At 39.0% G+C, this 16,029-nt stretch overlaps 1 protein-coding gene across 2 annotated transcripts in view; it reads left to right on the top strand.

Annotated features, from left to right (window-relative positions):
- CNGB3 (cyclic nucleotide gated channel subunit beta 3) overlaps positions 1 to 14,445 on the top strand; it is a 165,125-nt gene extending 150,680 nt beyond the window's left edge. The window contains exons 16-18 of one of the 2 annotated variants that reach the window (XM_033202770.1): positions 9,354 to 9,500; positions 9,743 to 9,917; positions 12,257 to 14,445. In XM_033202770.1, coding sequence (XP_033058661.1) covers positions 9,354 to 9,500; positions 9,743 to 9,917; positions 12,257 to 12,580 — 646 coding nt within the window. In that variant the 3' untranslated portion in view covers positions 12,581 to 14,445. The remainder of the gene's footprint in view (positions 1 to 9,353; positions 9,501 to 9,742; positions 9,918 to 12,256) is intronic. The other variant, XM_033202771.1, reaches the window with a different exon arrangement.
- Positions 14,446 to 16,029: the final 1,584 nt, after the last annotated feature.

Here is a 16,029-nt window from a genome sequence, read left to right as displayed (position 1 = left end):
TATAGCACAAAACTGGGCGTGTATTAGCCCCACTGTGGGCTCGGCAGGGTCCTCATGTCCTGGGGCCATAATGAGAATTTGTACCGTGTCAGGCCTCTGAGCCCAAGCCAAGCCATTGCATCCCCTGTGACTTGCACGTATATGCCCAGATGGCCTGAAGTAACTGAAGAATCACAAAAGAAGTGCAAATGCCCTGCCTCGCCTTAACCGATGACATTCCACCACAAAAGAAGTGAAAATGGCCGGTCCTTGCCTTAAGCAATGATATTATCTTGTGAAATTCCTTTTCCTGGCTCATCCTGGCTCAAAAAGCTCCCCCACTGAGCACCTTGTGACTCTCAATACTGCCCGCCAGAGAACAACCCACCTTTCACTGTAATTTTCCTTTACCTACCCAAATCCTATAAAACGGCCCCACCCTTATCTCCCTTCGCTGACTCTCTTTTCGGACTCAGCCCGCCTGCACCCAGGTGAAATAAACAGCCATGTTGCTCACACAAAGCCTGTTTGGTGGTCTCTCCACACGGACGCGCATGACATACCGGTTGATGATGTTCAACAAGTTCTCGCTCCCAGTGGAGGCTTCCTACAAGATCCGATTCCACTCCTTCTGCCCCTCGCACACAGGCGGTGACTACTGACAGTGGTGCAGCAAGCAGGACCTGGCCATGCTGCCCTGAGTGCAGGAGTTCAATTTGACCAACTGCCCTGACCTGCCAGACATGGACAAGCTGTGGCCCTACTACCAGGGGCTCATTGATAAGTACTGCCCTGGCATCCTGTGCTGGTGACCCTCCTGCCACCCCCACCACTGCTGGACCACAGGCCTGGCCCTCAGCATGCCTAGCAAGGTCTGGCCATGGGCATACACAGCCACCTTCAGGGTCTACCACAGTGGGGAACCCCACTCATCCCTTATAGCCACCACCTCTCATGGCCACTTGTGCCTAGTGGCAACAAAGACCTCGAAGGAGAGAGAGAAAACAAAACAAAACAATCAAACAAAAAAACCTACCTCACCAAAGTGATATGGTCATTACATAAGAAAATAAAGGGATTTACTTAAAAAAAAAAAAAAACTTTAAAACTATACACTTTGTACAAATATTTGACATAGTTACCCGGTTTTTACTCCAAAGAAATATTTAGTTAGGCTACTGTATTAGGATATGCTTATTTGATGCAGTATTTTCCAGCCAAAGTACCATAGCTAAGTATTCTTCCCCGCACTTGAAGGAAGATAAACAGAGCATGGAATAAAGGATCCACATTATCCTTTTTCTCCTCTTTCCTTCCTTAGAAGTTGTACCCAGATTCTTCATCGCTCATCCACTTCTGTAAGGCCAATTCAATTCTGAAATCAAGACCTGCTAGGGGGAGAAGGGGCTAAACATTTTATATCTATAATATCTAAACCCTTAATTTTGTTAAAAATCTATGTATGCAGACATTCCTCAAAATGTTTTACAGAAAAAAATCTAGGCTAACATGTGTTTGCCATTCAGTAGTTTTATGAATATCAAAGTATCTGCAAAGAGCAAAAAGCCCAGGCAGAAGTGGCCTTAGAACATCCTCTGATATTTGCTCAGTCACAAGTTTTGCTAGAATTTATTTTTAGTCAAGTTTTGAAGTTGTCAAGGAATAAAGTGTTTCCTAATAATGTTGACAAAGATAAAAGGATAGCTCAGAAAAAGGCTACACAGGTTATCTAACCTCATGTTTCCCAAATAAAACCCAGTTGGAAATTTGCTTAATGAGAACAAATATTTGGAGTTTTAATCCCTTACTCAGCATTGAATGTGATGTTCTTTCCATTGATAGCATGTAGAGTTAGTTTTATATATATAGGTGGAAATAATTCTGCATGAGAAAATGTATTTAGACCAGAACCTTCTTTATTTTAGGAAACATTTTCATTTCTTACAATTATTAAAGCATTAATCATTCTAAATTGCATCTACTTAAGAAGGCTGCCTGACTAGGTCTGCATCCATATGCCACAACTTATGAGCTATGTATCTCCAGGCAAGTTACTCAACTGAGACTTCATTTCTTCATCACTCAGAATGGAGAAACACTAATACATGACCACCTTATAAGATTGAAAAGTATTATATGTATTAAAACATAAAAGGAACTTGGGAAAATATCTCACTCATAGTAAGCACTCAATAATATTATCTATTAATGTTACTGTTACAATATTCTTAGTAGTAATAATATTTGCTAATTGACTATCTACACACACACTTACCCCAAGCCTAGATTACAAACAGCTTGAGGGCAGGTGTTAGTCATCTTTATAGCCCCAGAAGTTGGCAGAGTATCTAGTCTATTATAGAGTATGCTATTTCTATGTACTCCTAATTTATCTTTTTCATTTTCTTTTCAATTTATACAGTGAATTCTTTATCTTCCCTTGCATGATTGACCTTCAAAGCACAATCATCCATACAATCTTGGATATATCCAAAAAAGTACTTATCAAAGCCTTGCTGAGAAAGACGATGTTTAAAACAGATTGTTTCTCTGAATATTCTAAATGTATGCCATTGATCACGTCTGAGCAACAAAGAAAGAGCTGGGTATCTGGAATGCATTGTACTGACCTATCTCCTTCCATCCATAAACTTACTCTTACTGAACTTTACTTGAAAGTGATTCATAGCCTTTACTGGGGGCTCTATTACAAATGCTCCTAGCAAGCTTATTGTTGTGTCTATTGCAAGAATATGAAGTTTTCTACCACTTTGCAGAATGGCCCCTTTACTAAGCCCTTCAGGAGATATTTCTGCCTGTCTTTAAACCAACACTGGATCCATTTTTATGGTACAGAAGGATTACACCTAAATTTGAAGCCCAAAGTGTTCATTTTTTTATGAATTCCATTTTATGTCCCCATTCTTGTTTTTCTTTTGCTCCTACATTCAATTTATGCTCTTTTGTATTCTACTTTTCCTTGTGAGTGTATCCACAAGGAAATCTACTTTCTGGATACAGTAGCTCTACTAAAAAGAGCTGTGCAGGTTGTACACTGCACAACTCCAGAGGGCACCAATCACATTACATTTTGTATGTAACACACAATTTGTAATCCTACATGTGGCAGCCCTGGACAAAGCTTGGAATGGATGACTGACCAGGGACTATCTTAATATTCTAGCTCTGTCTGAAAAAATATATAAATATATATACACACATACACACAAATGTATGCCTGTTATATATGCTGTATGTATGTGAAAATGGCCACATAAGGCAGAGGTTGCAGTGAGTCGAGATTGTACCATTGCACTCCAGCCTGGGTGACAACAGCGAAACTCCGTCTCAAAAAAAAAAGGAAAATGTATGTGTGTATGTGTGTGTATACTTGTTCCTCACATTACTGAGTTTTGCATATACAAGTTATCCTACATAGTCCCTGAGTACATTTCTCCATGACATTCTCACATCTGCTTTTGTTCATTCACTCAACTTTGGCACACTAGTACCCAACTTTGGCACACTAGTACTATTTCTTCTTAAAGATAATCAGATATCTATAGTAGGTACTAAATATGGCCTTGCTTCCTACAGGAGAGATTAGTAATTTATTCAGAAACACAATAGATGGTAGGATTATCTAGTTCCAAAGCATGTATTCTTTCCACAATACCATACCATGCTTTAATAATTCTCCTTTTTCTCTACTTCACTGTAAGTATTAATAAATACTTACATGATTAGAGTGAAAATCAAAAAAGTCTTTGAGTTATTGTCTAAGGTCACAGCAAATAGAGGTGGCTCTAGGATTAGAACCATTTCTTTGTTTCCTGGTCCATTGCTCTGTTCACTCTATTTTTACCTAGGGACACAATAGCAAACTCAACTCTTTGTCCTCCAGCATGGGCTCTTTCGGAAACTCTATGTGGGGCTGGGAATATTTAGGTTATTTAATGAGTGAAACTTTCCATGGCTGGAATGCTGGAGAAGCATTTTGTGGACAAGATGAAAAAAAAAAAATGATGCTATTTTAAACGTTGCTGAAAGAGTTTGGGCAAAATCCATCTGGCAGACAGACTATTTCTTCCGTTTAAAAACTCATCAAGCACTCCAAACGTGTAACCTGTAGGCAAGTTTAATTAAAACTTGAGAAATCTCAAAATAACCTGACATTTAAATATGTTATTTCCGTTCTGTTCTCATAGTCTAACATGCATATACAGATATTCTCAGGTTCAAATTAACCTCCCCAATCCCATCCAGCCTTGCATAACTACTGGATTACCCTGTGTCCATGACAACGGGAATGTGAATGAAATAGACTCATCCAATCATTGTCCTTCAAATATTAACATCAATTTCACAGAAAGGGAAGAAGGTAGACAGAAGAAAGTTGACTAGATGAATGAGTGAAGATATGGTTGTGACAGCAGATGACAGACAGAATGATATGTACATACATAGACAGATGGGGTAAAATTTATTTCCCTTGTCTTCTCTGACAAAGGCAGAGCTTAAGAATACCTTAGGAAAAGACTAAAGTTAGTGGTTTTCCACAAAGGGAAAACTTTGAAATGTGAAATCATTGAGCACATGTTTAAAGATTCCAAATATATTCTTTCTGCCTTAGAGGAGGAATTCCTTTTTTTTTTTTTTAGACAAGGTCTCACTCTGTCACCCATTCTGGAGTGTATTGGTGTGACCATGGCGCTTGCTGCAGCCTCGACCTCCCAGGCTCAAGTGATCCTTCTACCTCAGTCTCCCAAGTAGCTGAGACTACAGGCGTGTGCCACAACACCCAGCTAATTTTTGTATTTTTTGTAGAGATGGGATTTTGCTATGTTGCTCAGCCTAGTCTTGAACTCCTGGGCTCCAGCAATCTGCCCGCCTCAACCTCCCAAAGTGCTGAGATTACATGCGTGAGTCACCTTTCCAGGGCTAGGTCCATTCTTAAGTGGCCTGGAGAGCCCTGGACCCTGTCATTAATGCTAGGTGCAGGTAAGTGGCCAAGTTTGAAGCCATGAATGGCCTTACACCAGTTTCCTCCCACTTTTTTCCTTCCTTTTCTCGCTTTGGGCATTTTATATGATTCCATTTCTTTTTTCTTTCTTATCATAATAATTATACTTGTTTTTTAAAGTTTAATGGTTACTCTACAGTTTTCAATATGCATTTTAAACGTATCTGAACCTACCTTCGTATAACACTATGCCACTTTACATGTGGTGCCTTACAACAGAATGTTTCCAGTTCTTCCCTCTCAGCCCTTATGACTTCGCTGTCATTCATTTCACTTATCCATAGGTTATAATTACCAAACACATTACCACTTTATTAAACAGTTGTCTTTTAGAACAATTAAGAATGAGAAAAATTGCTGAGCATGGTGGCTCATGCCTGTAGTCCCAGAACTTTGGAAAGCTGAGGCGGGCAGATCACCTGAGGTCAAGAGTTTGAGACCAGCCTGGCCAACATGGTGAAACCCCATCTCTACTAAAAATACAAAAATTAGCCAGGCGTGGTGGTGGACACCTGTAATCCCAGCTACTCAAGAGACTGAAGCAGGAGAATCACTTGAACCCAGGAGGCAGAGGTTGCAGTGAGTCGAGATTGTACCATTGCACTCCAGCCTGGGTGACAACAGCGAAACTCCGTCTCAAAAAAAAAAAGGAAAAAGAATGACAAAATATTTTACTTTCATTTATGCCTTTTTAAATGTCCTTCCTTTCTTTGTGTAGACCTGAGTTTCTGATCTATGTCATTTTCCTTCTCCCTGAAGAACTCTAAAAATTTTTTACAGGGCGAGGCCGCTGGCAATTGATTCCCTCTGTTTTTGTTTTTCTGACAATGATTTTGTTTCTCCTTTACTTCTGAAGGGTCATTTTCCTAAATGTAGAATTCTAGTTGGTAGTTTTTCTTGCAACACGTTAAATACCGTACTCCACTGTCTTTCTTGTGTGGCTTCTAATTTAAAAATCTGCTACAACTCTTATCCTTGTTTCTCTCTATCTTAGGTACTTCCCCCCTCTGGATTCTTTCGAGGTTTTGTCTTTGGTTTTTTGCAGTTGGAATATGATATGCCCAGAAGTTGGGGGGTTTTTCATTTGTTTTGTTTCTTTTGGTATTTATCTTGCTTAATGTTCTCCTAACTTCCTGGATCTATGGTTTTGTATCTGACATTAATTTTGAAAAGTTCTAGGCCATTTTTTTTTTTTTTTTTGAGATAGGGTCTCACTCTGTTGCCCAGGCTGGAGTGCAGCAGTGCGATCTTGGCTCAATGCAACCTTCACCACCTGAGCTCAAGCAATGCTCCCTCTTCAGCCTCACAAGTAGCTGGGACCACAAGGCATGCCACTATGCCCGGCTAAGTTTTTATATTTTTAGTGGAGATGGGGTTTGAGCATGTAACCCAGGCTGGTCTTGAACTCCGAGCTCAAGTGATCCACCCATCTCAGCCTCCCAAAGTGCTGGGATTACATATTAATCATAGTCTTAAAACATTTCCTGTCTAATAACTTCAGTATCTGTGTCATATTTCAATCTATTTCTGATGCTTGTTTCTTGGGACTGTTTTTTCTTCCCTTTTAGCATTCCTTATAATTTTTTTGTTTTTTGTGGTTCAAAGCTAAAAATTATGTAACAAATAATACGGACTGAGGTAAACAGGTCTCTAGTGTGACATTTTATATGAATTTGGCTAGGAATCGGGCTGTGTTTAACATTTGCTATAGCTGTTGGTGCCAGAGGCTTCAAATTCCTTCTAGTTCCCTGTCTTTGTCTCCACTGTTGACTGGGCTTAGGGCAGCCTAAGAGAGGCTTCTCAGAGAGGTTTTGCATCTTGCCGCTGTTTCAGCTGTAATTCATTAGTATTATATAGGATACTTGGTGTGGGGGTAAGGCATGGAGAAGGAGAAACAATTTATAATTCTGTGATTTTCAGTTTTTTGTATGTCCCAATGCTGTGACATTCACAGCAAAGCTAAGTTTCTTAGCTTTCCATCTCCCTTAGATAAGACAGGAAGGCTTAAAGGGGCTGCATTGGGAAAATTGTTCTTCCCTCACGTGGCACAAAGCTCTGGTAAAGTATTTTTCTCTAAATAGTAGGCCTGCGGTATGGAGAACAAATATGCTCTGGGCATATTTCACGATGATTCATCTTCCCCTACGCCTGCCAGAGCCAAGAGGGGATCTTCGTTGGCTCTTCATCCTAAGAACCTGATGAGGTTCCTGGTGGTAAATCCCACCAAAGTGTGAGTGACTTTATAACCCTGGCCCCCAAGAGTTTCTCACTCTCATGCTAGTCCACATTCAGCCTCCAACAATTTATTAAAAGTAATGTTTAAGCATTCTTACCAGTTCCTACTCCAGGGGTTTCTGTTGCAGTAAGCAGATATGGCTGTAGTTTTATGGATTCACCTCTCTCTCCCGGTTTGGGAGTGGTAGTTTGCCCCGTGACTTTAGTTCTCTGACGGATCTAAGAAAACTCCTTAATTTTTCAATTTTGCAGCTTTTTCTTGTTGTAAGGACAGGAGTAATGACTTCCAGGCTCTTAACCTGTCAGAGCTAAAACCCTACATTAGTTTTTTAACAATTAGCAGCCAACTGGAATGCCCCCTTTTCTGCAACAACAGAAGTTGTTCATACTGTATAACATAAATCTTCAGGCACAGGGCACATGCAGCTTCTCATATCTCATTGCTTCCAAAGGTCAGAGTGTTTTCTCTGTCTTCTCCACCTGTAGAGACTCTTTTTGTTAATGTGATCCTTCTTTCTCAATTTCTAACAGATTAACTCCAAGGGGTTCAGTCTATTGTGTTATGCTCTTAATGCAGAACATATGGTTTCTTTTTTACACATTTGAAATGTGGTTTTTCTTGTTTGTTTTTACAGACCAACCCTTCTTTCTCAGATCATTGGTAATGATAGACTTTTTATCCACTTATCTTATTCATTTCTGTGTTCATTTATTCCCCCACTCTTTGTTGCTTATTTCTCAAGTGCAAAATGCTCTTCTCTATCCTTCCAAGACATAAAGTCCACAATTCCCTGGCATTCCAGGTGGGGAGATGTATGTGAATGACTCTATTACAGAGCAGCTTCTGACATTGAGAAACAGGATGATTTTGGAGTACAGTAGGAGATGAGATTGGATTCACCTCAGGTGACCAGGGCATCATGAAGGGCTGGCTTTCACATCTGATGTTGAGAGCTATATTAGCCAGAGCCCAGGTAGGAAACAGACACACTCAAGTGAGGCAATTGAGTAAACTTTGATAAAGGGATTACTGACAGAAGTGAGGAAAAGTCTAAGCGCACCCAACTGACATGATTTGGCTCTGTGTCCCCACCCAAATCTCATCTCAAATTGTAATCCCCACGTGTTGAGGGAAGGACCTGATGGGAGGTGACTGGATCATGAAGGCAGTTTCCCCTATGCTATTCTCGTGATAATGAATGAGTTCCCAGGAGAGTTGATGGTTTTAAAGTGTGGCACTTCCTTGCTCTCTCTCTCTCCTACTGCCATGTAAGATGTGCCTTACTTCCCCTTGGCCTTCCACCATTACCATAAGTTTCCGGAGGCCTCCCCAGTGATGCAGAATTGACTTAATTAAACATCTTTTGTTTATAAATTACCCAGTCTCAGGTAGTGTCTTTACAGCAGAGTGAAAATGGACTACTACACCAACAAAAGGTGGCAGTGCATCTCAAATTTAGCAGCAGTAAAGGAACTGTTACTACAGTGAGGCCTGAAAAGGAAAAGAAGAGAGTATAGTTACCAGAACTCATCAAGAGTGATGGGAATGGCACTTCTAGAAAACATCCATGTGTCAGGAGCTGTAGATTTTGGTAGAGAACTGCAGCCACTGCTAACCTAAGGTTCGACAGGAAAATAACAGGGGAGATAAATGCTCTGAACCCACTCTCTTCCTGCTTTCTGAGTTCCTATTAGTCTTTTCCAATGGCTGAGCTCAAATGAAGTCAGAGGGCAAGCCTACAGAGGTCAGCTTCCTGGGAAACAAATGAGCCTGGGGAGAGGTGAAAAGTGTATCTGAAGGAGCAAATGAGGGATACCCAGTCAAAAAGGATTCTGCATTTCTGGAATCTGGGATGAAGGATCTGAGAGGATACTGACAGCCACAAGTCCTTGATTTGTGGGACTTAGAGGTGAGAGTTAGAGAAAAAATATGTTCAAAACTGAGCCATTTATATTCCCACATCCTGAGACTCTCCGCAGAGTCACCTGGACCCTCACTTCTAGGGAATGATTTCTGAAGCAGTATAAATACTTATAATAGTTGCTATTTTTTAAAAGAGATTTCAGTGGGGGAAAAGTGAAACTGGTGGCAAAGACTCGCTTTTCTCTCTTACAGCCTTCTAGCAGCAGGAGGAGGAAACCGTCGAACTGCCAATGTGGTGGCCCATGGGTTTGCCAATCTTTTAACGCTAGACAAAAAGACCCTCCAAGAAATTCTAGTGCATTATCCAGATTCTGAAAGGATCCTCATGAAGAAAGCCAGGTACATCCTTTAAAACCCCATTAGAGATGAATGAAGTTGGTTTTACTTTGTAAACTCTGAGATAGGGAGAACCGTATTATGATTGTGATAAACTTGATCACAGTGAGATAGGTTTAATAAACAACTATTAATGTAGGTACCCATTGAAACTACACAGGTTAGGATAAATTGCAGTTTTTCTGGTAAATTTTGCCAGAACTCTCACAGAGTTACCTAAAACAGCTTTTCTCTCCTACCCCCAGAGTGCTTTTAAAGCAGAAGGCTAAGACGGCAGAAGCAACCCCTCCAAGAAAAGATCTTGCCTTCCTCTTCCCACCAAAAGAAGAGACACCCAAACTGTTTAAAACTCTCCTAGGAGGCACAGGAAAAGCAAGTCTTGCAACACTACTCAAATTGAAGCGAGAACAAGCAGCTCAGGTAATAAGGTGGAGTGAATGGAGGGCTGTCATGGAGAAGGCTCCAGTCTAAGTATATCCACACAAACGCCTACTCTAATTCCATTTCAGGCAATGGAATGATTTGGACTAATATAATACTAATAATTCCTGCTTTATATATAGCACATTATTATTTAAACTGCTGAATTCCCACATATCATCACATTGAACCCTCACAGGATGTTTATAAACAGCCTTAATATACATGTATTTATAAAGAGTATACCCTCATTATTCATAGATTATTTGCAGATTCTATGTTGGCGAATCTACCTACTATAATTTATTAGTAACTTAAAATCAATACTTATGGTGCTTTTGTGGTTATTTGTGGACAAGAACACGTGCAGGGTGGCAAAATAATTAAGTTGCTTGATGCATACATTTTCAGCTGAGGTTCAACAAAGAGGCACTCTACTTTCTTGTTTCAGCTCTCATACTATAAATGAGTGACCCTTGGCTGGGCGTGGTGGCTCACGCCTGTAATCCCAGCACTTTGGGAGGCCAAGGCAGGCAAATCACGAGATCAGGAGATCGAGACCATTCTGGCTAACACGGTGAAACCCCGTCTCTACTGAAAACACAAAAAATTAGCCGGGCATGGTGGCATGCACCTGTAGTCCCAGCTACTTGGGAGGCTGAGGCAAGAGAATCGCTTGAACCTGGGAGGCAGAGGTTGCAGTGAGCCGAGATCACACCACTGCACTCCAGTCTTGGTGACAGAGCAGGAATCTGTCTCAACACACAAACAAAAAAACAAACAAACAAACAACAACAAAGAGTGACACTTTTGGGGCCATGGTTTCCACATTTTTGTGCTTTTTGCATGTGTGTGATTTGCTGTTTAAAATAGCCCCCAAGCATAGTCCTGAAATACTGTCTAGTGCTTCTAAGTGCCAAAGTGCTGTGATGTGCCTTCCAGAGAAAATATGTGTGTTAGATAAACTTCATTCAGGCATTACAGTGTTGCTTCCATGAGTTCAATATAATGAATCAATAATACCTCAAATTAATCAATTGATCAAATTAAACAGGGTATCTCTAAACAAAAACACACATGAAACAAAGTTATATATTGATCAGTTGACAAAAATATTATGGTTTGAATCATAATATCTCATAGGAACCTAATGCTCTATTTCCCTCAGGAGCAATGGTTCAGTACTTTCTAACTTGCTGTTTGTTGAAACTTTATAGAACAAAACTACATGAATAATAAGAATCAACTGTATATATACAGACATACATATGGATATATAAATAAATAACCTATTTTATCAACATTTTCACAAATATTCAATGTTCTTTTTTTTTTTTTTTGGTTTCCGTATTTCTTTGATTCTCATAATTAGTCTATGAGAGCAGATACTGAGAAACAGAACAGGGATTCAGGTTTTCTGAACCTAGTCATTATGTTATCTCTAAAACTGTAGAAAATGGGTAGCTGTGGACCTTTCAGAAAATGAGTAAAGCACATATTATAAACTCAGTCACATACAAAAGATGAAAACTTGCCTTTTCCTTTTCCACACATAAAACACTATGGTGAAAATTAGGGATCCAGTATAAATCAAATGCTTCATTTGTATCGGCATAGAAATAGTAATTTGCTTAAAAAATGTATGGGAGTAAAGAAATATATTAAGTAAATGTGTTAAGAATCTCAACTTTATCTGTGCACATTCATATCTTGGGCAAGCCTTTCTCAAATTGATCCCAACCAACCATTACCAATAAAGAGCATAGTGTGCCTTTTGCTATGAAATTTCTATAGCTAGTGCTTAACACAATAGGTTCCAACATGACAGGTCAAGGACCTGTGGGACAAATGGAAAAGATTGTACTAGGAAAGGGATAAGTTTCTCCCTGAGTTTCTCCCATGAGCTTAGGCAAGAGGAAACCCTACTTTCTACAGTACTTTTATATGGTAGTGGTTAATACATTTTATTAAAAATAAATATTTAAACTTTTATCTCTACAGAATAAGTAAATATTTAAAAAGCAAAAACAGAGTCCTGAGCACTGAGTCTAACAATTCAGAGAGTATAAGGACCAATAGGAAGAGAATTCCTTAGCAGAGACAAAAAAAAAAATGCAATTCAGACTAACGTCATGAGTCAAAGGCAACAGGTCCATTCTCTAACACACCAGAAACTTAGTCAAATGATAGTCAGAAGCAAAGCAGACATGATTCCTGGATTCACTTAATTCAGACAGTCTGTCTTGGTGGTGATCTTAGCCATTGCATGCTAATCAAAATCCAATCTAATGTTTTTAATTATGATTTCAACACCAGTTACTTGTAATTGCTCTTTCCAGAAAAAAGAAAATTCTGAAGGAGGAAAGGAAGAAGGAAAAGAAAATGAAGATAAGCAAAAAGAAAATGAAGATAAAGGAAAAGAAAGTGAAGATAAACAAAAAGAAAATGAAGATAAAGATAAAGGAAGAGAGCCAGAAGAGAAGTCACTGGACAGACCTGAATGTATAGCAAGTTCTATTGCAGTGGAGGAAGAGCCCCAGTCAGTTAGGACAGTTTTACCCAGAGGAACTTCCCGCCAATCACTCATCATCAGCATGGCTCCTTCTGCTGAGGGTGGAGAAGAGGTTCTTACTATTGAAGTTAAAGAAAAGGCTAAGCAATAAATGTTTGATTATCTTTAGATGTGATATAGCTAGTTCCCAGAGATGGTACCTAGGATTGTAACTTAAATTAATGAGGGGAAATGACCTGTTGGGACCCTTGAGAAATGAAAGGCAAATCCCTAGCTTAGTTTCTAGAACTTATCTGAGAGTGTGATTTCATGCAGTGGTAATAAGAAGATTATTAAAAGCCATCCCTATTCTCTGTTTTCATTAACTTTATGCAACTGCTGTATCTTCTAATTGTATGTAGTAAGTTTCCTTTTCCTTTGGTTCTTTCCCGATAATGTTTCTTCCTCCCAGTTTTATTAGCTTGCTCTTGGCTGTGATGTGATTCACTAACCTTTTCTCTTAATTTTTATTGTGTTTAATTTCTTGTATGGCACTCTTAAGCCTGGCTAATTGTTCTAGGTTTATGAATTTCACCTCTTATATGTAAGGGGTATAAGCCTTTAATGTAATAGGTCAAAAATCAGATTATTTTCATTCAAATGATGTTGATGAGTCACTGTAATATCAAAAAATCCCCAGCAGCTGGGACTGAAGGGAAGCAGAGATCATGAAGCCTTCTGAATGAGAAGTCTAATTTTTGGAACAGTCCCCTGAAGAGCAACGTTGGTCGGCAGAATTAGCAAACTGGCAAAAATCACATTGCAGGAACATATTGGAAAAATTGTACCCTTTGCTAAAGAAATAAACTTCAATATTTTCTCTTCTAACCAACTTAAAAGACACCAATCTACCTAACTCATCTGGCTCAAGGGATTTGGACTGGAGGATACGGGCTAAAGTGACACTTATCAGAATCTTCCTCAAGCACTTGCTGGAAAAGATATCAGATTGGAACTTCTTGCTGTTTAAAATTAAGCTTTAGTAAAACAAAGTGATGCAGTTAGGAAGGCAGACTCTACACATGTCAGATTGACATATCCCCACAATTTCTGGAACCTACATGTACAGCTATTTACAAAATCTCCAAGTTAATTGAGTGCACTTTAGGAAGTCGTCCTCATGAATTAGCTAGCATTAGCATAATTACCAAAGTTGCATGCTGTGAGGAGGCTACAAGGCCAGGCTGATGTCAGAAGTAATAATACATATAGAATTCCATTCTAATAAATGCCATTAGTGTATAACATCAAGTTCTGTGTAATGAGGCTATTTCCAAGTCCCCAAAGATGGTCATTGTAACAGCACTTTGCTGAGAGGGTTTTAACAAATCATATTAGCCAAAAAGCCTACAACATAGATGTATTTAACAAATCATGTACAAACCAATCACTATAATAAACTGTATCATTTGATAGAGTCACCATTTTTGAATGTAGTGTTTGAATATCACAAAATATAACAAGTTTTACTAAAGAATGGTTGATTTTTTTCAGGATTTAAGGGAATACGGACAAATTGTTAAATAGCATTTATTTGATAAATGGGAGTTTGTATGCAGAATGATTGTGTACAAAAAGGATGTTTTCAAAACCCAGAAAGAAAAGGTAGAATAGGGCTGAAGAGTCTGATAATAGGAAAAGAAAAGGACAAAAGTCCTCAACTTGTGAGCAATATGCTTTCCCCTTAAACCCTGTAATTTATTCAAATGATATTAAAATATAACACCATTGCAATTTATGCTCTTCCCCTGGCAGTGATTCCCCCCACAAGCTATCCTGTTTCAGATAATATCAATATATTTCCAATCCATCAGACTAAAATCTTAGAAAATTCAATAACTCTTTTATTGTTGATATAGTGCCATCAAATTCTTTTTCTTTTTAAATCTTTCTAATTATCCCTTCTTTTTCAATCCCATTGCTAACACCCAGTACATATTTTCTGTTCAATGCAAATAAACATTCACTTTTTACCTATAGTCTTCTCTGGTCACTGGTCTGCCCTCTCAGTCCCTTTGCTATTGGAAAATAAAATCTTTCTAAAACCCTACTTTTGACCATGTTACTTCCCTGCTCAGTGGCTGTATTAGAGTTCTCCAGAGGGGGGGAAAAAAAATAGGGGATATATATCTCTCTCAGGCCATTCGATTCAGACAGGAACATAGACCACTGGTTCTTCTGGTTCTGAGGCCTTCAGACTCAGACTAAAATTATGCAACTGGCTTTCCAGGGACTCCAGTTTGTAGACAGTAGATCGTGATACTTCTTTTCCTTCATAATTTCATGAGCCAATTCTTTATAATAAATACATTTAAATATATATTATATATTATAAATATATAGAGTGATGTATTATATACTTTAATATATATCATATAGAGATATTATCATGTTTTTATTTATATATTTTACATATATATGATTTATTATTAGAAATTGGCTCACACAATTGTGAAGATGTTCCATCATCTGCAGTCTGTGAGCTGGAGACCCAAGAGAGCTGGTGGTGTAGCTCTAGTCTGAATCCAAAGGACTGAGAATTAGGAGAGCTAATGGCGAAAGTTGCAGCTTGAGGCAGGAGAAGACTAATGTCCCAGCAGGAGCAACCAGGTCAAGAGAGCAAATTGCCCCTTCCTCCATCTTTTTGTTCTATTCAGGGCCTCAACAAACTGGACTATGCCCACCTACATTGGGGAGGGCAACCTGCTTTACTCTGTCCACCAATTCAAATGCTGATCTCATCCACAAACATACCCAGAAATAATGTTTTACCAGCTATCTGGGCATCCTGTGGCCCTGTCAAGTTGACACATAAAACCTATCATTACAGGAACCTATTAGTCCTCATACCAGTTAAATCCTATGTATACAAATTTAATTTCCACTACCCTAACCATATCCTCCACTTAAGTGGGTCTCCTTGCTTTTTCTGGAACAAACCTGCCCTTCTTCCTCTGGCCTTTGTTCCTGCTGCCTGCCATACTTTGGAAGTTTGTCTCTCCTCCATCACTTACCTCTGTCCTATACTTCCAACTCTGCTCACATTTTCTCTCTCCCAGCTGCCTCTAAAAACATCAACCTATGATGGTTCTATCTCAAGGGATTATCTTTTGTACTTTCAGGAAGTGCCACATAGTACAACATGTCCTCTAATTTCCTCTTAATTGTAAATTATTTCTGCTTAATTATAAATTATAACACAGCAAAGACTAGCTCTTGTGCTTTCTTTGCATAGTGACAAAAAGCCCAGTTTTTTAAAGGGGGAGAGAATATGAGTAAGTAATTCATGGATGAAAAACAAATAAGTAATTGACAGAGAAAAGGTGCTTGACTTCACTTGTGCTCAAAGAAATACAAATCAGAACAAAAATGGAATACCACCTTATACCCCTCTAACTGGAAAATACTTGAAAGCAGATAATAGTACCAAGTGCTGGCAAGTATGTACACTGGATCTACTATTCTAGCAATCTTAGCAAAATTTTGGCAGCACACCTTAGAACTCAGCAGTACCATTTCAGAGTATATATGCCAGAAAATTCTTAAGGATTTCCATAAGAG

The sequence above is a fragment of the Trachypithecus francoisi genome, unplaced genomic scaffold (genome assembly GCF_009764315.1).
Source record: "Trachypithecus francoisi isolate TF-2019V2 unplaced genomic scaffold, Tfra_2.0 Lachesis_group7, whole genome shotgun sequence".
Lineage (NCBI taxonomy): Eukaryota > Metazoa > Chordata > Mammalia > Primates > Cercopithecidae > Trachypithecus > Trachypithecus francoisi.
Note: the sequence above shows the minus strand (reverse complement) of the source record. Positions and strands in the feature narration are given on the sequence as shown.